Source organism: Aptenodytes patagonicus, chromosome 8 (genome assembly GCF_965638725.1).
Source record: "Aptenodytes patagonicus chromosome 8, bAptPat1.pri.cur, whole genome shotgun sequence".
Classification (NCBI taxonomy): Eukaryota; Metazoa; Chordata; class Aves; order Sphenisciformes; family Spheniscidae; genus Aptenodytes; species Aptenodytes patagonicus.
In genome coordinates this window covers 14,120,725-14,147,413 of record NC_134956.1, presented here as the reverse complement: position 1 = coordinate 14,147,413, position 26,689 = coordinate 14,120,725, and the positions used below count along the sequence as shown (strand labels likewise).

The window sequence follows — 26,689 nt, the reverse complement described above, 5'->3', positions numbered from 1 at the left end:
CAGGCAAGTGCTTGTAGACCAAAACAGACTATACTATTACTAGAAATAGGGACAGAAACAGGGATTTGGGGGACCATCACTGTCTTTCCTGATGGTGGGAGAATCTTGTTTGTACCAATTAAAAAACTGATGTGCAAAGTACGATGAAGATGGTAATACTCAGGGATTGAGGTCATTCACATCTAGAACGTGTTGCAGCAAGGTATGACATATTGGTGCAAGATACGACACATTGGTGCAAGGTAGTAAAAAAACCAACCCTTTCCATTGCTAGAAGCTACTTCGCAGATCAGTGCACCATCACCTACTAACTGATTTGGACTGGATCATTAACAGGTCCAGCAGCATCGCCTTCATTGCAACAGCCACCAAGCATGAACTTGTGCGTCTCCTTCCAAGCTCTACACCTGCCCACGTCTCAGGTACAGGTTAAGGAGGGCACTTCGATGCTTGTTGAAGTCAGAGTGCAGGCCACAGTGCAGGCACTGACTTAATTTGATCATGCTGCTGCAAGAAAGCTCCAACCTTTTGACAGTGATCCACCAGGAGCCAGAGCCACAAATAGAGCATGACAGTGTGTAGAAGATGAGAGAGAAGGCAATGGTAGACTGAGTTCTGACCTTGTAATGCTGAAGAGTGTTCAGGCGTTTCCAAGTTCCTTGAACGACAGATGTCACATCCTCATCAGACAGTATCAGATGACCTGCCAGCCCTGATCTCCACTCTACAGCCATTAAAACACAGAAAAATGAAAAGATAAACTGTTAAGTTGAGGCATCTCTGAAGTCTGTTGTGCTTCAACCTGAACTAGTGGAACTCTATGCCAGAGAAAACTAATGCTCAAGCTACATCAGCATCACGGGAGGGCTGGGAGTTCATCAGCCCAACAGTCAGGGAGTAGGAGAAAGCTCCCATGGGCACACTGTTGTGATGCACGCATCCAAACTATCTGTGTACATAAACACACCCAGGATTAATTTTCTGCACGTAAATCCTTTGCATCTACTGGCACTGAGTTTTTTACCCAGTTATTGAATAACAAAATTTTCTTCTGCAGCTTTTGAGAGACCACTTCAGGTTTGACTGTCCTGAATAAAAGGGGCATGATTTGCCAATTCAGTCTATCCACCACCTTGAAGGAAGAGGATTAACAGAAAAGTCTGTAGAGCCTCAGAACTTAAGCCCAGAAAGTCTTTAATGTCAGATATTTTTCTCCATTTATAAAGGCATTGAGTTGCATATCGGCCTTCTCTCCAACAAGCTGAAGTTGTTAAGCTCTTGAACCCTTTCAGGTTTGCTTTCCATCCCCAGGATAATTCAAAGTTCTTTGCACTTCTCCCTGTTATTTCCACATTCTCCTGGAGAGTGAACAGCAAAATCCAGTTCCAGTAGTGGTCCTGCCTCAGAGCACAGCACCTGTGAGATCACTGCCTCGCTTTGACCTGCCATATCCCTCGTCACTCACCCACTGATCCTGGTCAACCTTTGCCCATGCTGTTTCACAGGCAGCATAATCTGAGCAAGTACCCCTAACAACACAGAGTCCTGCAGTCACAGGACAGTCTCCTAGAGCACAGGGACGGGCGGCCACCTGGCCGCCCAGGTCTCTCATCTGACACTTGCCGAGTTCCTAGGAATTCTGTCAGATTGTGACTCTTCAAGCAGGTGATTCAAACCACAAATATGCACCCATAGTCCTATTACCTGCTATTCCCCCAGTACCTCCTCATCTATAAATGTCACCACTGTTCAGCAACAGCCAAGGAATGAAGAAGATGGAAAACTGAGTGGCTTCCCTCACTATGTAAGTCCTACCTTTCATTAACGACTGTGGGCAAAATCCTCCCTGACATCCATTACTGAGATACTGCCATTGACTTCACTGGCAGGAAGAGCCAGTCTATGACTACAGCATCTCCGCACTGCACTCAAATTGTCCTCCCCTCCTACACATTATCCATGCTTTTTTTCCCTGTGTCCCCTTGCCCAAGCCATTGCCATGGGCCAAAGTCTGGCAAAGAACACCATGAAATGGAAGGGGCTGGACCCAACTGCTTCTTTCCCACCCCTACCTCTTGCTGTTAGCCTCTTTCCTGCATCATGCCCTGTTGGGTCCAGCCAGAGTGCAAGATCCTTGGTCAGTGACTCTGCACACTCAGCAGAGAACGACAAACGTCACGCATGCCAGGGTGCTGCGCACAGATAGCAAACGACCACTCTTCCACTTCCTCACTGAGTTTTGGCACCAAGGAGTTCTGCTCACCGAGGTCCAGGGTGTCTGGGTCTGGTCGGTGACAGTATGGCGTCCCTTTATAGATCTGATCTAGGATTTTCTCCTTCACCTGTGTTATGGTGTCACAGTCTAGCACTTTCGCAGAAATCCCTTGGGAGTCCTCCGCCCCTCCTGCAGCAACTCCTGCTTGTGTCAAAGCGTTTAAGGTCTGGGAAAGAAAAGAAAAGGTTGCAGCTACTCAGCTGATAAGATTACATCTGAAACATTTACACCTTCGATATAGTTTGCATTAAGGCGAGTTAACAGCTAGTCCTTTCACTGGAAGAGTTTCAGAAAAGAAAACATCACAGATGTGTTCTCAGTCTTGTGTCAAGAGCTGGAAGCAGGTTCAACAGCGTTGGGGAGGGGCTTTCATGTGCCATCAGCAATTTCACCCCCTTATTTCTAGACACAGAGCACAGCACATACACCAGATTACTGTGGCGACGGCCCCTATCAGCCTAGGGCAAAAGTGCCTGATTTAGCAGAGCTCTTGCTCATCTATGGAGTTGGGCTGCTGGGCTAAACCTGGCTCCCAGGAGACAGAGGCAGGATGCTGCACTTCTGCCTCAATAATAGGAGAGACATTCAGCCCTGTCCCATCAGAGAGCCCAGAGGGAAAAAAAGATTTGGTGCTTACCAGAGTCCGGTACTCCAGGTCCTCTCTCAAAAGGCGGTTGTCATTTAGGGTATATTTGGCTTTCCCTGTCACCCAGTCGACTGGCCCTTTGTCCACCTGGTGCTTGATTCCTCGAAACAGCATGTAAAGTGGCTCCCCAACAGAGTCCTGACACAGAAAGGAAGGAGTTTCACCTGAGAGAAATTCAGCTTCCTCTTCCCAGCAGAGCCCAATGGCTTGGCAATATGGACACCCAAGCAGAGGAGAAGCAGGACTGAGGATACAGCAGCTAAGCCACAGGAGGCACAGACAGAGCCTCTGCCGACAGCTCCTGCTCCATGAACAAGGAAGGTGCACGGGCCAACTACCAGGCGGCTGCACAAGACCAAGGCATTGCTCTGCCTCTGCGTCACTAACCTGAGAGACTCTCCTTGCCACCCCCTCCCCAGGAAAGGGATTCGATCAGAATCTGTCCTCCCCATGAACAAACCATCCTATGGCCAGCGTGTCTCAAGATAAAGGAGCTACACCGAGCCCTCCATGATCTGGCAAAACATCCTGGAAATGCTGAGTGGTATTAATGCTGATTTAAGCATTCCTCTCTCCAGTGAACAGCCCAGCTCTCTCATTCCCCACCCTGAAATACAGGATGACTCTGGCACTATTGCAGCTACGAGGGAGGCACAAAGCAAAGCTGTGGCTGTCTCCCCTCTTTTGGCACCTCTACACCACAAAGGGACAAAAAGCTTACCCTCACAAATGCGTACAGGCAGATGGACATCCAGTTGGTTAACAGCTTCTCTACCACTGTTTCTGTCCTGAAAGAGAGCATAAGGTTGGTCACAGGAATACGGTGCACAGCAGGGAGGGATTTGGAGATAAAGATCACTCCCCTTGAGAATGACGATACAGGATCAAGTGGCCGGGGGCGGGGGGGGGGAGAAGGACTTTAGAGACCAGTAAGGTTAATGCTTTTGATACCACTCATTTAAGGCACTTTTCAGCCTGAAGGAGGCACCAAATTACAGAAGTGGAGAGACAGACAAGCAGGGGACAGAGAAGAAAGCCTTGGGTAGGTCTCAAACAAGGGAAATTTGTGAACAAAACCCAAAAAGATCAGAAGGATGGACCACACAGGAGGCTAATGGGGATCCCAACACAGGAGACAGTTTAGCTTCCAAACATGGCATGACTGCGAGCCCGGGGACCTCTAAACAGCAAAGTGAGATTAGCAGACGTGGCAGAGCCCTAGTACCTGAACACAAGGAGAGAGTTAATGTACAGCAGCTTCAAAAGAGGAATTTGGGGTGGGCAACTCCAGCTTCCTACTTTTTTCACACCCTTCCTGCTATCTTCCCTGCCAGTTGCTGACTGGGGAGGGGGGTATCGTTGTTACTGCATGTAACATGTATGTATTCATTGTATTATCATTGCTTTCTCCCTTTTGATGCGTGTTGTCTGGACACACGCTGGTCTTACAGCTGCAGCCCATGCCATGATGTTATCCTACCCACATGAGTTTCAGAGCTTGCCAGCTGGGCAGAAAGGCTCTGTCCCCTCGGGTAGCTAGCAGTGGGACCATGGCTGGCTGGCTCACCTCCGCAGCATCAACTTGGGGTTCTTGGCCACATACTGCTCCACAAGGTCATTCAGGAGTGTTTTGAGGATGTCAGTGAAGTACTCCAGCTTCCCATGCAGCGACACAGTCAGCAATGATGCCACATAGGCCCGGTCTCTCGGAGAGAAAGTGCGCTGGATTTCCAGAGTGTGGATGAACTGGTGGGGAGAGAGATAAGCCAGTGTGTGAATCTGCTGAAAACAAGGCAGTCACAGCTACCGGCTCTTGGAAGAAGTGCTGCTGCAGGGAGCTATTCAGGAATGAACTTTCACAGACGCTGCCCGCTTCCTGCCACCAGCTGCCAGTGACGTGGGCCCTGACCCCACCGCAGGCTGCAGACAGAGAGAGGGACATTACCTTGGTGAGGAAGAGCTTGCTGTTGAGCAGGTTGGAGAGCTGGACCAAGCCCTGCTCCACAGTTTGCCGCCGGCACTCAGGGATGTCCAGGTCCCTTTGCAGTGGTGACTCACGGTGGCCGGGGAAGAAAATTCGCTCTGCATAGGACTTGTAGTCCAAGAAGGGGATTCCTGTGCCCACAAGGTCACTTGTGAGGTCCATCATCTCAGTCATGAGGTCTGAGGGAAAGGAAATGCCCATGAGGCTGACGGCACGATCACACAACCGATGGTGCAGAGCATGATGGGAGTGTGGGAACTAGGGCCAGCAGGATGGGACTGAGGAAGGATGTTTCCTGTCGGGAAGAGGCACATTGGGGTCCCATTGCTAGAACATTTAAAACCAGACTAGGCACTGGGAGAAACTGCTTTAGGAAGCTTCCAGCCTCGGGGAGGAACCAGAAGGTGAATTTGGTGATTATTCTCATTGACAGTTGAGGGCTGGCTTCCAGCCTTATAAAGAGGAAGCCACTGTTCAGCATGGACCTGTGGTTACAGGCATTACCTACATCAGAGACAGAGTATTAGAGATCTCCTGCTCCTCGCTGCTTCCCACATTAGTTGGAGATTACAATCTGAGTCACCTGCACAGTTTTAGAGCCCCAGGTCTCCCAACACAAGGGCTCACTGCTGTAAGCAGCTGAAGTACAAGGTTTGCGGGCCCAAAATATGGGGTGTAATTCAACTTGCCCTACACAGACTGGACTAGCTGTCCTTAAGGTCTTTCCAAGTGTGCTGTCTTGACCTTAGCTCTTCATCTGAGTCTGGAGGATGAACTGGAGAATGAGAGGGGTCAGTATAGATCACTGTGCTCTGAATTAAAGAGAAGAATTAAAGATGAAAGAATTTGGCTACCTGTTTCAATGCATTAGCACTGGTTAAAGTTATTGCCTGCTCTGAGCTACCCAAACAAGTATGCAGGAAGGGAAAGAGAGGTAGGGCTGAGAGTGGTTCTTCAAGCTTCCCTGAAGCTGCAAGAACCTAGGAGCTCTGTGACTGACCTGTGAATTCCTTTTTGCATCTGTCCCGAACACTTGTTTCCAGATTTTCCAGCTGGATTTGAACTTTCTTGTAATCCCGGAGAGCCTGTTTGCTCTTCCTCCTGCAGTAAGAAGCAGAATTGTTCCCAGTGGCCCTAGCCCAGGGATTGTCCTTGCCAACTGTTGTGTTGCTGCCAAAGACTCCAGGGCAGTTGGTGTTGAGGTGATTTCTGCTGAACATCTCCTTTACAGGATACCCAACAGTGTTCTGTAAACTAGATGTGTCTCTTGGAGCACCCATTAGGTGGGGGCTCTGAATGAACCACAGTGCAGGCCGTGACCAGCAGGTGCAACATGCCTCACACAACCAACACCACCAGGGGCTCAGAATGTGGCACAAAATAAAGAAAACTGGGACCTTGTTTAGGCCCAAGATGTACACGCTTGGCTACATCCACTGAATAACGTTGTAGAGGAACTTAAAGACCTCATACAACGCCAGAGTTTCTTACCTGTATATAAAGACAATGACCAGAACAATTAGTGCCACAAAGGATGCACCAACACCCAAACCAATCTGTGCCTCCAGCGGGAAGGTGAGCTGGCTTTCTGTGTCATACTGCACTCGGCCCAGGAGGAAGTTCAGGTTTCCCATCTGTACCTGTAAGAAAGCATGTGCCACGACGTAAGCTCAGTGCAGCAAGGGTGCCACAGGGCTTCTCCAGAATGGGTACAGGTGGCATACAGCTCTCTAGCAAAGCTGTCCCACAGCACAACTCCTGAATCCAGCTATACCATTTGCTTTCAGGCACGTAAGAGTAGAGTTGAGAACAAGAACAGCTCCTTGCCACCCCTGGTACCTCCGCTGTCCCCCACCAGGGCTTCTGCCTTTCCTCCACTTCCCATCCCACTCCCTGCCTCCACCACTACTTCTTGCTTGTGCTTCAACAAACAACAGGATTTCTTGCAGTACTGCCGATTCCCTACCGTGAACTCTGGGAGCAAGTCTGTGCCCTCCCGCTTCGTGCGGTGCCGCGGAGCTGGCTGCTCAGAGGGAGGCTCACAGTAGAGATGATTCCTTGTTAGTGTCTTCACCACACAGATTCCTTCCCCAATCATAGCCATAACTTCATCCTTGGAAATAGCCAGATCTAGATTTTCCCCCTGGAACAGATGTGGAACAGCACATCAAATCGGGGAAAAAACAACTCTGCATTTCCATGGCTCCAGAGAAGATGGAGACCAACACCATAGGATGAAAGCAGCCTTTTTTCTTCTCTGACTAGGCTTGCATCTGAATTGGCTGCAGAAGTTCATTTTGTAAGCTAAAAAATTCACTTGCATACGATTTAGATTACAGCTTTAGGACCCATACCATGCTGCATAAGTACAGTTATAAATAGCCTGTCGTCTTAAGGCCCTTCAGCCGCAGCACGACTAAGCTCAACTCTTCACCCTGTATGTATACGCACATACATACACACAATGTGTATATATTTAAAAAGGTAGTCTCATGTCAGTTAACCTACGCACTCAGGTGAGTCAATCAATGCCTTTCAAAGGTGTAACACATTTATGCTATTGTTCTTATCTGCTACACAAATCTGCTTTAATTTTTGGGGATTAAGATTTTTTTTTTTTTTTTAAAATAAAACCATGCTGACTGATGTTAATTACATTTTTGTTTTAATGCTTTCTAAGCTGAATCCTGCAGCAGCGTTTTCGTGCTTTTGCCCAGAGCTCTGTCAGGGTGTCCTGACAGGTCGGTAGATCAACCCCCTTGCTCTTTGAAAGCTTGCATCTTGTTAGTTCTCTTTCAGTCTTCTCAAATTGCCCTACTTCTCCAAGATGCATTCAATACCAATGCAGCAGTCTAGACATTTCTAGACTAGTACATCCTCACAGTTTTTACTCATATGCGAAAAAAGAGCAAGTGAAGAAAGTGCACCTCCAGCTGTGGCCATTAACTTTCTTAATGAGTACTGAACTAGGAAGTACCTTTCCATACAAAAGAAATACCTCAGAGATTTTTTTTCTTGCATGTACAGAAAAAACATTAGCCACTCTGCCTTCCATATCATCTTTAAAGAGTGATTTTCCTACCTCCACTTAGTAACAGGTCTTCCCTACTGCCACGGTTCTTTTACTCCTAAGTTACTTCTAGAGGAGTCTTAAGAAGTTATGAAAAAGCCAGCAGCTGAGAATAGGATGTGGGGTTTATTTAGTACTGATATCTCATATACAAATAGTTTATTAGGATTAAAAATAAAAAAAAGCACGGAAGTTTCCACAAGCCCTATGAAGCCCTTAACAATGATTTATGGGCTCAAGAGGCTTTTTTGACGCACTCTTTTCCCTCTTCTTATGTACCATTTCTCATAGGTCAAAGTAGACGTGCTGTAACAGGTTGTAAGCCTGTCAAATGCTTGGATGCTGCATGACACCAATTTAAAACACTCAGGTCAGAATGAACTTTGTCCAAGGAACATTATTTCCAGCTAGTTTTTGTGTTACCTCCACAGAGATGACACTTCCCGGCTTGTGACGATATGGTTTGGCAGGGTCTTCAGCATTCAATGGTTTTAGGATGGGGTTGACTTCGTAAGAGAAGGGCATGGGATGCAATGAGTTGAAATCAAAGCTCAGATTATCCAGAATAAATTCCAGTTTGATATGGACACTCCGCAACAGCAGGTTAATGGCTGGAGTTTTGCACAGGATCAGGTAGGAGGAGTTAACAAGACATGGTTCTTCAAACTAAATGAGAAGGGCAAAAAAAGGTGTCAGTAGTGAAACACTAATGCTTTTCCTGCAGCTTTGCAATGCTTCCCAACCCTGAGCAATCTGGGGCCAGTCTGCATTCCTCTCATCTGGAGCACTGCCAGAGGAACTCTGCTTAATTGTAGAGGGAAAAATCCAAGATCTGAGAAATTCCCCATGTTCCTCTAAAGAAAGTTTTCATAGCACTGGTTTTGTTGCAAGTATGTAGGTCGTCGAAATCAGCTCTGACATTTCTCCGGCAGCAAATTCTGGAGAGGCATCAGCTTTAGATCTCCCTGCTCTGACAAAATGGGACCAAAGACCTTCAATGGAAGGCTGATTTCCTAGCCTGAATGCTTCTGTGAAAGAAGTGTTCCTTCATCCGGTTGGATGTTTTACACATTTGGTGAAAGTATTAGAGTCATTTTTTTTTTTTCCTCCCCTACAGCCACAAATGCCTTCCTAAGAACATGGGTAAAACCAGCTATTATTGATGCATGTGCATCAGGAGCATATTCTCCCAGTTTATGTACAGGAAGCCCTCCATCATTTGCACTAATAATGCAAATCCTTCTTGTACTTTGGCTGCCAAACACCCTCTACCTCTGCAAATTCTGCTGCATGCTCTGTGACCTTGATGATCACATCAATACCTCTTGTAGTGACCCATCTCGGGACGCTGGCAGCAGGAGAGCAGAAAATGTTGGTGGAACTGGTAATTTCACTGAACTCTGCCTGTTTTTGTATCTCGGTGTGAAAGAGAGCCCAGGGGCTATAGAGATGGGCTGAACTATGCAAAAGGAAGAGTCTGGAGCATGGACATGCTGAGCCACACAAGCTCTCTGGCTCAGCTGTAGATTTCTTTATCTCCACGCTGCTGCCCTGCTGTTTGTGTCCCACATCACAAGTCCTGCACACCTCTAAGCAGAGGCAGACCCAACGCATGGAAATGTTTCTGAAAGTGCTTAACCTCTCAGTCTGGCAGAGAACACTTCCACTTGGCCAAGACTGTTGGTATGATCCCAGCAGGTAACAGCAAGTGGGGGGAAAAGCCCTAGGGACAAGAAGTCCACCTCTCCAGAGCAACACATCAACCCTTATGCACCCTCAGCTCTGCTGAGCACTTTGCCATGCTACCTGCTGGATGCTGCACAGAGCATCCTCAGGGCACTCGGTGTCTGGGATGATTCTGCGCCATCGTCCCAGTCCTCGGCGCCGGCGTTCAGATGGAGAAACTGTAACTCGGATCTTCGGTTTCTGTACAACATCCAAGTTGTATCCATGAACTCTGAGCACTCTCCCTCCACTGAAAGAGAAAAGCAGCAGATCTCACCCACCTATTATTCATTAGCTCTGTCTTGCCCGTGCTCCCACCCTTCTGCTTATGCTCATTCCCACAAGCCTGGCTTTACTCCAAAGTGCAACTCAACAAACAGGTGCCATTGGTGCTGTAGTACCTGCCTCAGCACACAGCCCTGGGGAAGGTGCACTCAGTCTTTCTACCTGAGGAAGCTTTTAGGTGGCTCTGCAAAAGTGATGTTGGGATCCAGAGTGTATCTGAAGAAGGATCCTTCCAGTCTCCGCTCTTGGTCCCCATATTTGATAGTGACTGGGAGTTCTGCGGACACATTGCTGGGACTCGTCTGGCATGCCAACTGATCCTCCGTCATCTCAGAGAGGCTTGGAGAGACAGAAGAGAGAACAAGGGATTAACACAGCCACTGCAGAGACAGATTTTACAGTACTATACCTTGCTCTTTGCAGACAGTCTGCAAACCCCTTCTGTTTTTTTCCTAAATTTAATGCTGAAAGGTCTTGTGCCTTATCTAAGCAAGCAATAACTGCTGGGCAGTTGTCAGTGAGCAGAACGTGGACAAAAAGCAGGTACAGCCACTGTCCAGACTGAAGAGACTGGAAGCATGCTACCAAGGCATGTGCACCTTCTCACCAGCAGTGCTGTCAGGTGTACGTGTCCCAGGATGCAAGAGAACAAGCAGCTCTTAGTGTTAGTCTGCAGGAGCCAACTGCAGTTCCCCATCAGCAAAACCAGAGCTGTCAGGATGGGGTATAGTCCTGTCAAGGGACATGTGGAACAGAGGCCATGTAGCACTGTTCACATCCAAGGGAACGTGGGCAGGAAAGTAAGATGGTCGAGGTTGCTGCCATGACCCTCAAGGGGAGGATCTCCTGGAACACAGATGAGAGTAGAGCTCCAACAGCCCATGCTAAGGGCTGAGCCAGGCAGCATCACGTCCTGCAGGGCTCTGGGAAGGACTCAGGGCAGTGCACAGCCAGCACATCGGCAGGCTCTGATCTTACATGTGGCAAGGGAGGTCTCCAAGCAGGACACTGATCTCACTGGGATGCCCAGTCAGCAGCTTTGAGCCCAGAAGGGTAAGGCAGGTTCCTCCCGCTTTGGGGCCCTGAGTTGGAATAATGGATTTCAGCTCTGGGTTCTAGAAGAGGGGGGGAAAAAAAAAGAAGAAGAAAAAAAAAAAAAAGGATGTGAGTGACAAGGACCTCAAAAGATAAGGCAAGGAAAGAAAACAGCAGAACATGTTCAGCGACCTCCAGGTGCTCTGAAAATAGAAGCTATAGATCCCAATCACAGGCAGGCCTCAGCTAGGCTCCAGCAGCTACCTTATGGAGCAGAGGCAACAGAGGAGGGATCAATCACACCAACAAGAACCACGAATCGGGGACCAGTCTTTCCACAGACTGCAAAAGGCAGATGGATGCTGTAAACAGCAGAGCTGTGACCCTCACACATAAACCCTAGGATTAACAGTTCAAAGGGATTGTTCAGATCAGTAACTGGATTAATAACTTGGGTTAGGAAAAACAAGGTAGCAAATAAATTGTCTAGTAGATGAGGAGATTACCAGCAGGGAGCCCTAAGAATTTGTGTTGAGATCTGTGCTGTTAAACATACTCATAGGTGACCTGGAAAGGGGAAATGAAATTTGATAAATTATTCAGAGTAACAAAAACTTACTACCACTGAGGAGCTGCAGCAAAATTTAGAGGAACCAGGCAGAGTGGCACAAGTAAGTCACTGCTGATAAATGAAGAGCGAGATACATGACGTGAGAAGGAGCAGGGAGACTACAGCAAAAAAGCAACCCAACCATATGTACACAGTTGTGAGTTTCAAAATAGCTCCTGCCCATTCAAGAGTGCTTTGGTACCCGTAACAACTCTACCAGCTGTAAGCACAGATCTCAGCAAAACCACACCAAGTGGTAGGAATTACTGGGAAGGGAATTGAGAAAAAAAGATTTTTATGCCACAGTAAAAATTCCTTTTGCACTCGCATCTTGAACATAGTATGCAGTTCTCATCACCCTGCCTTAAAATGGTGATAACAGAACGAAAACCAAGAGAAAAGAAACAAGCATAATCCAGTGTATAAAATAGTTCTATACAGCAAAAAATGGAATAGCCTAAGACTTTTCAGGCATTTTTTTCCCCTTCCCATGGGAGAGGGAGGCATGGAACTACGTACATAACTTGTAAGTTGCACAGCAAGGATGAAAAACAAGTAATTGTATCTAAAAACTACTTAAATATTATTTCATAGTTGCTGGGTTTAAGGTATCAGAAAGTTATCAGAAACGTGTTTAAAAATAATAGGAAACATTTCTCCATACAACGCACAGTAACTTTGAACTTACTGCCACTAGCTGCTGAAGGTCAGAAGCTAAAAGTGTGTTCAAGCAGCAATTTGCAAATTAATAAAAGGGAAGTCAGAAGTCTTAGTAAGATGTTAAGTCATTAATCTCCAAATCAGAAAAGTACCCTGTATTTTTCCTCTTTAAGCATTTAATAGTTACCATTTTCCAAAAAAAAAAAAAAAAAAAAAAAAATCACTAGACTACAGAATCTTTAGTATTACCCAGTGCAGCTGTTCTTATAATCTAAAGAGGGGGGGGGAAAACCAAACAAACACACACCAAAAAAAAAAACCCAAACCAACCCAAAACCACCAGACAACACAAACACCAGAAAAATCAGATAAAAATACCAGCAGCAAGTGCCTGGTAGAGTCCCACAAGTTTGTGCAATAGACAGCCATTTAGCAGAGATATTGGAAGAACAGGGAGAGGTATTAAAGCAGCAATAGTTACGTTACCTGATAGGTGAAAATATGCCCAGAAACTCCACGTCCTCCTCCAGGCACTTCCACCACAATGTGCCCAAATCTCTCTGTCCAGCTCCCGCCAGTGACGCATACGATACTGCAGGGCAATCCAAGAACAGTGTCACACCACGGAAGAGCAGATGAGCTGTATCCCTTGTATCATGTCCTAAAACTATCTAGCAACCGCAGCTCCCTTCTTTCAGCCTTATCACACGCTCAGAATATACAACCGAACATTGAGAAAAACCTTTAAAAACTGGATTAGGTGCAGCAGAAAAAAGCAGGGGGTGGTTCCAAACAGGCCCATCCTATTCCAGATTGTTCTTTCTGGGACAGACAGGGATGAAGCCCACTGTATCACAGATACACGAAGAGTGCAAGAACTCTGCTGTTGTCCAGAGCTGATCAAACCAGTCACATCTGGACTGACCCCAGGCTAGCAGTGGTCAATCCACATATTAGCACTGTGTCTGATGCAGAAGAAAACTCAAGACTGTAGGTTTAGCTGGCATTGGTCTTCAGCCAGTGGCCTCTGGGACCAGCCAGTTCCCCTGATCTGCACCACCCATTCTTCCCAGCCCTTTTCCCAGCCATAATTTGGTATGGGAGGTGCTGACACAGTGAAAAGTCAGGTTGTACTTAGAACAGGGCAGCAAGGAATCCATGTTACAGCGCTGATTTGCTAACAGAAAACCTACTCTGCAGGAGACTTCCCAGCCTTCCTACACAGTAGGAGATTAATTTTGTCTGGGCCTTGCTCAGGAGTGGGTTCCAGGTTCACAGCTATATCCCCTCAACCAAAAAAGGCTCAGGAATTTGAACTTAGGCAGTGCAGTCCCAAGCCAGGACCCTGTGATGCCAAGTGATTTACAGATACAGAACAAAGACAGTGCTAACCTGCTAACCCCAGAAAGATTATGCTCTAATTCTAGGATGAAAACAGAAAGCCGATGGATCCAGACAAACAAGGCGCACAGACAGGACAACACTGCTCAACACAGCAGGCCATTTCCCAGCAGGATCTTACCTGGGTCCCAGAGGGAAGGGTGCTACAACTACTGCTACCATGGAATGGAAAAATGGGTTTGTGACAGCTCTGATGAGAGGTTACTCACAATTGCTCTCCTCTTCTCCTGGTGGTTGCTTGGCTCCTCTCCCTCCCTTGTCCAAGGCTCCCACCTACCTGCCCTGCCACAGGCCAACTACACAAATACTCCTTTCTCCTTGCTTCCTAGCTACCCCCCAGTCACACCTCTCAACACCTGACTACACCTGCATTGTTATATGGTCCTGCCCTGGCCAGACACACCAGCTACCCGGTTCTCTATCACTGACATTAGCTGGATTCAGCAGGACAGGTCTTTCTGCTTTTCATCCTCCTCCTAGCCACTACTTTTACAAGCATTGTGTGGCCTGCCGGGCACGCCCAGCTACCAGACCAGTGGCATAGGGCCCACCAGGACTCCCTGGTCTGTCCCTGGTTGAGAGGGTCCTTTCATTGGGTTTGTTCCTGGGAGGTCCTGGCTGGCGAGTGAAGAATGACAGTCTAGGGGTTTGCCCACTCAAGCAGAGGCAAGAATCTGTGCCGTAACCTCCAACCACGCGTTCCCAGCCTCACCCTGTGTTAACATGGTCAGGATATTTTCCTAGCAGTGACACTGGCACAAGCCATGTCCTTCGCTTTATTGAAATCACCCTGTGGCTGGGAGAGACACCCACGAAACTGCATGGTTCCGAGCCTGTGACTCCCTGATCTGGGTGGCCTGCGGGCTCTGTACTGGCAGCCTGGTCAGTATATGGCAGCACTGTTTGGCCATCGCCTTGTACACAGCCTTATCTCTCTAAGGTCACTGCCTGTGCAACTAATCAGTGACCTTACTCAGGGGCACTCCCTGGGGAATGGGCAAGGCTCAATACCTGCTACAGCAAAGGCAATGACATCTCAGGCTGGTGTCAGCAGCCAGGGGGAAAAGCCAGCGCCTGCCTCCGGGAGGAGGTTTCACAGATACTCTACCTGCTAGAGATCTCATACTCTTGAGCATCTACGGCACAGGGAATTCCTGCAACAGTGACAGTTTCTGCAATGTCTTGATGTTTCTGCCCGAGGTTTGAGCCAGTGATGGTGATTCTAGTGCCACCTTCCACTGGTCCAGACAGGGGGTACACCTGCAAAGACATCCGCGCATGTGTAAATGTCACAGTATCTCAGACCTCTGCAGTCTGGCAACTGATGTACAGCACAGGGCCCTTCACTTGCCCCATTACAAACTCTGCTTGGCCAGGTCACTGCTATGGATTCCTTTTACTGGCTTGGACTAGTACCAGGTTGCACCCTCATCAGAAGAAAGGCCATAAAGAACACCATGGTCGGAGCCTTCTTTCCCATATCTCACTGTTGCCAGCGGTCCCCCCCAGAGGTGATAATCCACTATAGACTTCTAAGGCAAGGACTGCCCTGCTTTGTCTTCTCATCAACATGCTGACCACTCCATAGGGCATTTCTGCTGAAGAGTGGGAATGCACAAGCCAATACACGTTACTAGTATTGAAGCAGCAAGCACCATTCCCCCCTCAGCATCAGTACAACAATGAATTGCATGCTGCACAGACGTCAAAGCTCTGTCCCTGAGCAGCATCCAAGATAAACTAAGACAAGATGCAGCACATGGATGTTGTGTGCCACCAGAGGGAGGACAAGCTGACAGCAAAAGGGACACATGGCTACAGACACTTGTCATGTGGCAGTTAGCAAGAAACATTTAAAATAAACAGACAAAAATAATTAACTCCAGTAACCTGTCATGCCTTTCCCATCCTTGCTGTGCTGTTATCATTCGGTTTTGCCCTCCTTTGCCCCAGGCTCAGTTGGGCCAACCTGTTTCAGGGTCTGGCTCGGGACAGCTGGAGGATCCAATCTGTGGACCCTTTCCCCAGCTCCTGAATGACTGGCGTGCCAGTTTCAGCTCGCATGAGATACAATTGCATCTTTCCCCACTGTTCTCTATCAGCAAACTGAAAGCCCAGCACAAAAGTCTAGCACCCTCACACCACCAAGAGATCACAGTAGAATAGGACTAACTTGCTCTTCAGATGCCCAATGTATTATTGAGCTGCACTGTCGCACTCTGAGTTCACAGCCCTTTGATTTCAACTGGAGAATGGAGCCCTCCTTGCCCCGGGTGCAGTACGCTAGCAAGCAAGTTACTCACAGAGTGAATGAGAGGTGCTGGACACAGGTCTTCTATCTCTTCCTTGCAGGAGCCCCTGAAGATACAGCTGGGGTTGTCACCTCCACACCACACACAGTTGTACTTCGAGTCAGCTGTTTGACAGCGGCTACAATCAGTGTGTCCCACAGAGCAGTTGTAAAAAGTCACTGCAAAGGAGAAAAATTCAGAGGCATCTGCAAACATCCCCTAGGGCACAGAATAATCCAGCAACTTGGCATCTTGCACAGAACCCTCTCCTCCTCCCCGCCCTGTGACAAGCAACAGAAATGAGGCTGTATGTTTTCCTTAGTTTCCCTGTGATAGGACTACTACAAATGCAAAAAGCCTCATTCGAGGATTTCTCAATTCTCTTCCACCTCCTCTACTGTCTTTTTGCTGGGGAGGTGTTGCACTCCTACCGTGAAGGTCTGCAGCACTGTCCACTCGAAGGTGTCGCCGCCTCTGCACAAACACCACAGCGTTGAATTCGAGTTGAGGTGCTGTATAACTGTACTGCAAAGACAAAGACCATCAAGACAAAGGACTTAGAAGCACAAACAAGCCAGCTGAATAGGCAAAAAGCATCAGTATCCATCCTGCATAGTGCACCGGTACATACAGCCTGTACGGAGCTTCCTGTGAGTGCAGACAAGGCTGCGTTAGCTGGGGCAGTGGCAGCACAGGCCTGTCCTCACTGGTTCACACAGTCACAATTCTGCTCTAGAAAGAGTAGCAGGCATTGGTTCACTAGGATGAACATTGAGAACAAATGTGTGCTCACAACAATACTTGTCTAACTTCCTAACTGCATTCCTAAATGGCTAATTCCTATCTACGAGCCACCTGCTCAGAAAACTGCCCAAGCTGGCACTTCTGTAATTTCAGTAGAGCTGAAGACGTACGATTACAATTGGTCCGCAGGGCTCGTGTGCACAAGAGCCTACGTTGTTCCTCTCCCTTAACTATACGAGTTTGTGAACTGAAAATATTGCCTCTGCTTGCAAATCTTGCCTTAAGTAAAATCCACACATCATCCAGAAATGTACATGGCTGTTTTAATTTTGCCTGTTAACCTTGCAATCCACAGGCTAGCTTCCACCACTAAGAACAAAACTGGTATTAATAGCTTTTTTCTTTTCACAAAAGGACCACCATCACAGAAGAAGTCACGATCCAGAGAACCATGAACAACAGTGCCTCAAGCTAAAGCAGAAGTGGCACTGTCCTGGCAGGTTGCAATGAGTGGTGATTCAGGGACAGCATCATCCCGTACTACAGCAAATGCAGCAACAGGTTGCGTGGCTCAGACTGCACAGTCTTTCTGCAAGTTGAAGATACCAGTACCGCCAGGCAGCAGCATCACAGATGAGGGCCCCATAGTGCTAAATATTCTACAAATATTTTTGCAAAACATGCTCTTTTCCCCAAAGAGCTTGCCTTCCAGCCTGCTGTTTTGCTGAGCAAAAACAGCACCAGTGTGAACTCTGAAATGGCATCGTATTCCAAGCACTCACCTGGTTCATCTGGCAGGTGATGTAACAGAGGGACTGGTTTGTTTCTTCTCCTTCCACATAAGCATCCATCACCACTGTCCTCCCCTCCAAATTCAGGACACACTCATAGTCCCACTGCTGGTCCTGCAGAGAAGATACACATGGCACCATTTCTCAACTACACGGAGCTTCCTCCTACACGACAGTGTACTCCTGCCTCTCCAATTCAGTACTTTTTACCAAGCCACTTACTGTGCAAGCAGCGTGCTCCTCATTCCCTTCGTTATGCCAACTCTATTCTGTATTCAAGGGCTCTCTATGCTGTCACTGCCTCTATGTATGAAAGGTAAACCAACACAAAACAAACACCTGGAAGGGAGCACGTGTATGTCAGTGCGGGGAGAACTCAGCACAGGAGGAGGAATTAAAGGAAAAACAGCGGGACTGTGAAGCTATGCCTGTATGTCTCTGTGAAAAACTAGCTTGGAAATGAAGAGTGGAGTACACAGATTAGCGCAGTGCACCTCAAAAAACACTGTGTATTTTTCTTCTCTCTCTCTCTCTCTCCTGTAAATCTTCCACTGAATTGCTTAGACACTTTCTGTAAAAAAGATGGATATGCATCTGTAACCAGCTCTGCTCCTCTGAGCAGTGCAGTATATCAGGTTTAACATATAAAGTAACAATTAGTCTGTGGGCTGCAAGTTCTGAGGCGGTTGTTTGTCAAAGGTTACTAAACCAGTCTTCTGTCTTGAGAGGCAAAGAGACTTTTTATCAGAGGCACACCCAAGAAACATAGCTTTCAAGGGTGGTTTTCCCCATTGCAGAAGTTTCAGGTATGACAGGAATAGCCACATTAACATGAGCATGCCAGAAAGGAAAGGGAACAGATGACTTGACTTAAGCTTATGGAGACGCAAACAATCAGCAGAGATTCAGCAGGAAGTTATTCCAAGAACTACCATCTACAGAGCAGCACAGGTGCAACTTAATCCAAATGCATGCAGATCTCCAGCAGGTTGGTGCACACCTGTACTCTCCCTTTCTCTGGGTGACCTCCTACCCACCAATACATCCAGCTATGCAATTCTTTATTCACAGAAGTAGGTCATTCCTCTAGGTGTTTCTGCAAACAGGAGAAACCTAGGCAGAGCCATAACTGTCTCTTACACATATTTTTAGCAGTCCAGTGGACAGGCTGCATTTCTCAATGCTGATGGCGTTGAGCTGACTACCTGATAGAGGTGGAAATTCTTTCCCAGCAGGGTTATCTTCCTCGCCACGTTGACTGGAAACAGCGAAGATCCCTGGATTCCCTGCACACAGGGACACGCATCTGGACCCCAGCTAAGCTCTTCATTCTGAAAACAAACACGGGTCTTTAGAGAAAGAGACCTCCGTGGCTCTGATACAGGAAATCAAAGCCTAACATGCCAACAGAGAAACAAAGCCCTGCCTGAACGAAGACACGGCTGTGCTTCTTTACCATGAAGTTACAAGAAAGCAATGCAAGAGCCCAAAGAGATGAACAGCAGAAAGCTGTGAATATGCTGGACACCACAGCAGCTGCCATCTTCAAGCCAGCAGCATTTCTACAAGTCCTGGGAACCTCGCACACATTTTTCTTCCTCAGGCTGCCACTTCTCACTCCACACATTACAGTGGTCAGCTTCTACACTCTCAGAGGACACAACCTCTCCTGTGTGCTGAAATACTAGACCAGCAGTCTGTATGAACATTTCAAAGTGTTACAGCCTTAGGCTGTGAATTCAAAAGTCCAGCAACTTACCTCCTCCCAAAACTCAGGGGCATCATACTGATAGTCGAGGTCAGGGTGGATGATCCTGGGAAAGTCAGGGACATCCCTCTCTGAAGAATCGCCATCACCCGACAGAAGAGTAGAAGCAGAGAAGGGAGATGTCTCATTCTCAGCCTGCAGCAAATCCATCCAGTCCTCCGTGTCCTGGAGCTCTGTGCCTTCCTCCAGCAGCCAGTCTGGGGGAGCCGACGGTGGGAGCTCTGAAGCAGGTAGTTCAGTTCCCAGCAATCCGGGAGAGTCATCAGAGGCAGGAGGGCCCCCCGGCACCTGGCTGGGGGTTTGGGGAGATGGGATGGCAGGTGTCAGTGCCTCTGTGGCAGGAAAAGAACTCGGAGGCCACTTGAAACTGGTGACATGAGGGGAAGGTGTTACTGCTGCTGCAGACGTGTGCAGAGGGCTGCCCACTAGGGTGGTGGGCGGGTCGGTGTGCCGTGGCTCCTGGGCAGTGGCTGGCCCTTCAGTGGGCAAGGCTGCGTGATCCACGTTTTTGGATGGGCTGGTGAGGACAGATGCAGTGGGAGAAGTTGTCTCTGGCACAGTGGCAGCAGGTTTGTCTGCTGGTGGTGGTAGAGGGGATTCTGTGACGACCTGGAGAGAGGCTGCTTCAGCTGAGAGAGTCAAGTATGTATAGCTGAGGGTTTCTGTAGGCTTAGTCGTCGTATCCGAGGCTGCAGAGAGCGTGACATGGTTGGGCTCTGTGGGGGGCACAGTGCTTGGTACCACAAGCACGGGGGGAGTGACAGGTTTTGTGGCCACAGTTGGGGCTGTGGTAGAGGACTTGGTGAGGGGAGCTGCTGAAGAAGGAAACACACTTGAAGTTGGGATCTGAGCCTAGAGAAAAACAACATGGTGGGGTGAGAAGAGAGAAGGAAACGAAACAGAATAAAACCCAAGCAGAAAAACACTCCATATTACTTCCCGTAGCAGTGTTCACAAGAGGCTGCTTCACCCTTTGGATTTCGATGAGAGCTACGTCTCATGCCACCTTGTCCTGGGATGGGACTGGGGAATGCTCACAGTGCAGAAGATCCAGCAACATTCCCTCCTCCCACAGATGCCTGCCCTTGCCTCCACTCAGAGGGAGGTCTGCCTGCCTTCATCCCCCACAAAACTGCAAGGCCACCTGTGGCAGCCACAAACTGGGCATCTGTTCCACCTCCCCACTTGCAGCTGCCCTGCCAGCTTGCTCTTGTCCCTCGCTTTGAAAACACAAGCTGGATAACCCCAGGAGAAGGGTGACCTGCTTCATCTGATGGCACTTCCCCAGAAACCTAGCAAGGCCTTGTAACATCAGGGACGCAGAGCCTTGTGTCGCTCCAAGGGGAGGCTTTGCTCCAGCAGCTCACCCCCTTGCTTGATGTGACTGACAGCTGCTATTTTACCTGAGAAGAGATCTGACTCAATGCAACTCACTGAGGCTGTTACAGCACATAGGACTAGGACTGAGTAGGAGACGCACCCTTTCATTGTAGATAATGGTTCCTTCCTCACAGGCTGCTTTGTGGGTGCAGAGGTGCTGCTGGATGCACCAGTTACATCCCCAGAGACTGCTCACACACTTCTGGCACCTGGAACAATGATAGAAAAGCAGCTGCTAAGACGACCCAGGAAGGGACAGCCACCCTCCCTATAACTACAGACAAGAAAAAAGCAGATGCTCACGGTGCCGATTTCCACAGCAGGGCCACTGCAGCACAGTCATAGAAAGAGAAGTCCACAGAAGCAATGAAGATGTCATGGAAACGCACTACGAGCTTTATGGTGACATGATCTGAAAATGAAAATAAAAATTTCTTAGAAATGGAGCTACTATAAGTCTGCCATACTGTTAAGAGACACAGCATGCTTTAGGAAAGACACTGTCAAACAGAGACAGATTCCCTTCCATGCTTCTAGCATCTCAATCACTGGATTATCCTACGGACACTAAAAACAGGTTGGACAAGTTTGTCAGGAGTAGTTTATGACAGCTCTTGCCAACCCATGGGAAGGAAGACTAGTCTGAAGGTCCCTCCATCTTTATGTGCTATAATTCCACTGTCATCTCTGTATTAGAGGAAGATGTAACATTCCAGGCTCAAAGCTGATTGTCTTCCTTTGTCATCCAAAGGAAAACCAAACCCTTAGAACTGACAGGCCCTTCACATCCTGCCTTCACCTTGAGAGCTTTGTTCTATGTCCAGACTAAGTGAGTCAGTGAAGAGGTTTATAGGACTTGTAATCTCACTTGCAATGACTGAAGGCTTATCTGCTTTAAATCCAGGTTTCACATCAACTACAAGCCTCAGGATAGCCCAATTTTCTTTGGGAAGAGACTATCACTGTTTTCTGATAGACCAAATAGCTGCAGAGATGGTCAAAACTTACTGCAGCTGATAGCATGAGCCTGAAGGAGATATTTTGCATATGACAGTATTAAAACAGCTAATTAATCTTATTCCAGACAAATGCCCCCAACCCTAGAGTTAGGTATTAGTTCTCCAAATAATAGGAACATATTGCATGCTCTGCTCAACTCCAGGAGCTGCCATTTCTCCAAGACAGTTTGCTATAAAAATAAGTAACAAGAAGCTTGTCCATCGTTCCTCTCACAGAATTCAGACCTCCTCTTGCAAGCAAGCTATATTCACAACAAAACAATTAACATGCCTGGTGAAGGATCAGCCAGGCCTAAGCTGGGTTCCTGAGAGCATGACAAGTGAAGCAGTATGCTAATAAAACAGCTGATGATGAGGTGTGTATGAAAACCCACGATTAGGAGAAAATAAGGGTATCATATGCAGCTGGAGGCAGGAGTCACTGCAGTACTGTCAACACCCATCACTGTCATAGAGATGATTGCATTTGGCAGTGGTGGAAGGGCTAACACCTCCCAGGATTTCAGGGTTATGACACCATATTTATAAATATTCCTTTCTCCAAAAAGGCCATTATTTCCCATGACTGCCAATAATGCTGTTCAACAGTACAGAAGATGAGGTCGAGCACTTGCAAATCGAGAGCAAGAGTTTCTGCTATCAACTTGGAGCTCAACAGCTTAAAGTGACAGATGAGCTGGTATGCAACCTTTAAAACAAAGCTGAAAAAAAGGCAAATATTTTAGTGAGCTGGGAAAAGTATTCTAAGTAGGAATAGGAAAGTGCTGGTAGCTAAGGCCCTGATGAGACCTCATTTAGAAAACAGCGTATGATTCTGATTACCAGCCTCAGATTCATCTTAGCAGAGCACAGAAGCCGTGCAAAGAAGGGCTAGCAATACAGTGGAGGAGAGAGGAAGTCTGAGCAACAAAAGAACATGAAGAAAAAGTTGGCACAGTTAGCACGGTGAAACTGTGCTAAGAACGCCTGGCCATAGTTCATTGAGTGGGAGAAGAGCTGTGGAAGCAAAAGGACAACACAAATAGAGCAAACGGACACAAACCATCCATGAGCAAGTTTGGGCTAGAAAACAGAAGCAACTTGTTAAGCCTCAGAGATGCAGTATGAAAGTAACATAGGTAAAGCATCTATGGAGTTTGGAAATAAAAGCAAGACTGACTTACAAAGGAGTCAATAAAAATATCTGAAGCCTGGAATAACGAGAACTAGACTGCAGCTTTATCTACACTGATTTTTCACAACTGTGCTTGAATTCAGGCCCACATTTGCAGAACTGAACAGGGAAGCCAGTCCTGCCCACTCTGCCTGTAGTGGCAGTGTGTGAAGCCCTTTCCCTCTGTGCCTGACCACCCTGAATGGAGACCTGTTAGGTTTGTTCCAGACTAAAGCAGCGTGAAAGCCAACAGATATAATGACATTGTAAATAATATTGAAAATGAAGGAGTTTGAGATTGAATTAGTGTGTTAGCTAGGTTCTGCTGTCATGTTATGTCCGTGGAGATTGCTTCAAACCTATTAGCCAGCTGCATACTTGCATGGAAAATCTGTTTAGCCATTTAGGTGAATCGTGTGGAATGCTTCCCAACCGGCACCTGCCTTTTACTTCAGATGAACAAGCTCTTTGAAGAGATCAGTTCATCAGAGCTCACACTGACAGGCTGGGTAAAATCCAATGCAAAGATTATAAACTGAGAACTTTCCAGGTTCTTTAGAGTGGCCAATTAGCAATACTCAGCCAGTTATTGTTTGCAGTAATAGAAGGCTGACTATGTATTTTCTGAGGTTATGCCGCATTGCAGATTCATTTCTAACTTTAAGGACTGTGGGTCTCTTCTTGCCTTTCCTTACATGTACTTCCTTCTCCCACTTACTACATGAACTTTGAGAAGGTTTGCATTTTGTTTGATTTAAATAATGAAACAGTATTTAAGAGAGTTCTCTCTCCAGATTTATGGCAAAGCTGCCAAACCAGCCACCACTCTAGACTGCATTTCAGATCATATTCAGATTTGCATACAACCCTTCAAGCAGGATCTCCTTTCCAACTACCAGAATTTGGCATTGGAATTTGGCAACAGCCCAAAATAGCACAGGATGCGTGTGACACAGAAGTAGAAAGCAAACAGATATTATGACAGAATGAAATGAACACCTGCTGACAGACCACATACACGCATGGCTGTTAATCCTGGCAACCTGACGGACCTACAACGTACTTTCTCCCAACAATGTTATCAGACCTATCATGCTCCATTTAAAGCATTTCACTGACCTGCTCCTGTTGGCAAAGCTGGTGCTTGGCTGGGATCTGGAGAAGGACACATGATTCCTGACTCTGTCAGAACTGCTGGGCTTTCATAATCTTCAAAGTAGCATGAGTAAAATTCTTCCTCACGCAGAGAAGGTAAGTCCGAGATAGCCAGGAATATCTACCAATTCAATAATATCCAGTAAATAATTTGTCCTCTAACACATTCTTCTTTATTTCATCTAATTTTCTCGTTCTGTTTTTTCAAAGTAAGAGCCCCATAAAGTAGTTTTCTACATATACACCCATTTTCCTATAATGCGTTCTAGGACTGACTGTTCGTTCATCTTCTCTTGCCATTCCCAAACTGAACTTGGCATCCACCAAGCAGTTGGCAACTTCCCCCTTTGCCCAAGTCTCTAGCAAAAGACAGGTTCTTGCCACCTCCTGATACAATGACAGACTTCAAAACACTGCAGCACCTTCATAGCTTTTCTGCCAGCTCTCAGATGCCAGACTGAAGCCATAATTTTGGGTAGCTCTTTTCAGTTCTTCCTGACAGCAAGTGTCAGAAACACTGTGAAACCACAGACACAGGCACCTTATAGATACTAAGCCAAGGAGGGACCCCACCCAAGCAGCCATCAAATACTCTGGAATACCCAGTAACTCTTAGCAGGCAAGGACATTTAGTTCTATGGGAAAAAACAATGACATTATCTCCTGGTACAGCCAAGCTGTTAAGTCCCTTATGTGAGGCAAACAACATGTGCTTGAAGGCTCAGTGATTCAGTACCCCACTGAAAGCAACAGGAAGACTTGTGGCTCCTCAGAGTTTGCAGGGGACTTTCTACATGCTTGAGCATCATCAGAGGATCATCACCACTCACGTTTCTCTTTTCCTCTCTGCTGATATTGGCTGGAGTTAATGACTGGACAGACAGACACTGCTGTGTAGAGTTAAAGCTCCAGAGCCACTGCTCACTCAACCTGGACCGCAAGCACTCAGAGCGACGGCTGCACCTGCAGGGAAATAGCAAGAAGCCTTATGAGAGATCTGTGCAGTCCTAGCAGGACACGTTCGGTTTCCAAGCTGACGCTGGCTGTCTGAAGCCTTGCTAGAATCTTGGGGAAACAGCTACACAAGCCATGGAAGTCCCAGCCTCCCACCACCTTCAATAACAGGATGAATTGTTGCCAAAATATAGATGGGTAGGCACTTTTTGGGCTTCAAGGGTCATAAACTTGTTCCTATGGCATTTTACAGGGAGACAGAGCCAGCAAGCAGACAGACACACTGGAATAAACCATGTCTCATTAAGCAACATCAGTAGGGGAGAAAGAAGTGAAAAAGAGTGCTAAATAAGAGAGTGACATCAGAAGAAGAGATAAGACAGTTTCTCTACATTTGAAATGAGGCAGTTTGAGCTGCAGTCAGACTAAAGCCAGGCTGAAATCCACTGGGCAGGAGCATCATGAGTGGTGACCAAAGACCCAAAAAGTAATGGAAAGACACCCTTGTGTGCAACTGTGACTGCTGGCGATGTTTTAGGGAGGCAGACAGAGAAATGGTAAGTTAGAGAGAATATCCCGTAGAGGAACTAAAAATAAACTTAACTCCAGACACACAAACATAAGGAAGAGAGTAAGTGGACACAATCCTTAAACACTATCCCTCCAAAATCCTTGCAGGTGAACAGGGATCCTTCTTACCGCCCCTGAAGGACACACCAGCCACAGTAGGGGTCTTTCAGTGCCAGACAGGATTCACAGTCCAAGTACAGAGAACATTCCAGTATGGGAACCTTTACCACCTGTCAGAGAAAGAAATCAGTGAAAACACAGCGCACACGACACAGGCCCCAGGTCTATAGCTGCTTCTGCCTAACTAGCAAGTTCTATCATCTGCATGCTCGCTGAAACAACTTCTTAATCCCCAATACTGCATAAAAATAAAGAAAAAAAGGAACAAGTTTCAAGAGCCCATCTGAATGGCCATTTCACATATTGCTGAAGGACATCTCTAAACATCAGGCTGTACAGAGGCACTGAGGCAAGCAAAGTTGTTACTATTAACAGGTTACCTGTGACACTTTTTGCAAGAAGGAGACTTTATTTAGTGATAAAACTATATTTTAACAAAATGGATCAAAGAATAGCAGACTGAATACCATTCAGTCTTTTGCTTTTCTGGACTCTGTCATGGGAGATCATCTCTCTTGACATGTAGGTGACTGAAGCTGGAGACAGCAGCTCCAGCTGAGGCCTCTGAATGCATCTGCGCTATTGCCCAGCTCTACCTGGCAGAACTATCATTTTGACTGAAAGTAGGCCAAGAAGCTTTGATCAATGTGGAACAAAAACCTCGTGCCATCTGGGGGTAAGTTTTACTTGCAAAACACTTCTGCTTTAACTTACTATCCTTGCTGATTTCAGCCTCTTGCCCTTTCTTTAATCTGCTACTACACTTCAGCTACTACACTGTCAGTTACTTTAAAATACCAACTTCTAATCCCCGACCTACTACTTTTGCTAAGTACATGATGTAATTTGCATTTTTTAATTGACAGAACAATTACTGCTAAGGAGATATTTCAGATTTCCCTAATCTTCTTCCATTCACAGATTTCAACTCCTCCTTTGAAGTGTTACAAAATTTCTGAGTATCTCAAAGTGCACAGGGGGGCATGGGTGTGCAGGGAAGCAGCGGTTTTCCAGCATGCTCTCATTTTTTGTTTGTTCTTTCCTTCAGAGTAA

At 47.0% G+C, this 26,689-nt stretch overlaps 1 protein-coding gene across 6 annotated transcripts in view; it reads right to left on the bottom strand.

Moving 5' to 3' along the window:
- Window positions 1-26,689, bottom strand: part of PLXNB1 (plexin B1) — an 83,648-nt gene that overhangs the window by 8,696 nt on the left and 48,263 nt on the right. For all 6 annotated transcript variants that reach the window (XR_012996033.1, XR_012996034.1, XM_076346439.1 and 3 more), the window contains 25 exons: window positions 25,646-25,746; window positions 24,823-24,955; window positions 23,957-24,113; window positions 20,969-21,077; window positions 20,766-20,874; window positions 19,277-20,137; window positions 18,723-18,848; window positions 17,509-17,631; window positions 16,414-16,507; window positions 15,995-16,161; window positions 14,800-14,951; window positions 12,777-12,882; window positions 10,964-11,100; window positions 10,148-10,324; window positions 9,782-9,950; window positions 8,399-8,641; window positions 6,872-7,048; window positions 6,397-6,545; window positions 5,906-6,006; window positions 4,867-5,084; window positions 4,489-4,667; window positions 3,643-3,709; window positions 2,913-3,059; window positions 2,264-2,441; window positions 621-724 (listed from right to left, as the gene is read on the bottom strand). Coding sequence is in view for 4 of the 6 variants with exons in the window: in XM_076346439.1 (XP_076202554.1) it covers window positions 621-724; window positions 2,264-2,441; window positions 2,913-3,059; window positions 3,643-3,709; window positions 4,489-4,667; window positions 4,867-5,084; window positions 5,906-6,006; window positions 6,397-6,545; window positions 6,872-7,048; window positions 8,399-8,641; window positions 9,782-9,950; window positions 10,148-10,324; window positions 10,964-11,100; window positions 12,777-12,882; window positions 14,800-14,951; window positions 15,995-16,161; window positions 16,414-16,507; window positions 17,509-17,631; window positions 18,723-18,848; window positions 19,277-20,137; window positions 20,766-20,874; window positions 20,969-21,077; window positions 23,957-24,113; window positions 24,823-24,955; window positions 25,646-25,746 (4,284 nt within the window). In the remaining 2 variants the exon portion in view is untranslated. The remainder of the gene's footprint in view (window positions 1-620; window positions 725-2,263; window positions 2,442-2,912; window positions 3,060-3,642; window positions 3,710-4,488; window positions 4,668-4,866; window positions 5,085-5,905; window positions 6,007-6,396; window positions 6,546-6,871; window positions 7,049-8,398; window positions 8,642-9,781; window positions 9,951-10,147; window positions 10,325-10,963; window positions 11,101-12,776; window positions 12,883-14,799; window positions 14,952-15,994; window positions 16,162-16,413; window positions 16,508-17,508; window positions 17,632-18,722; window positions 18,849-19,276; window positions 20,138-20,765; window positions 20,875-20,968; window positions 21,078-23,956; window positions 24,114-24,822; window positions 24,956-25,645; window positions 25,747-26,689) is intronic.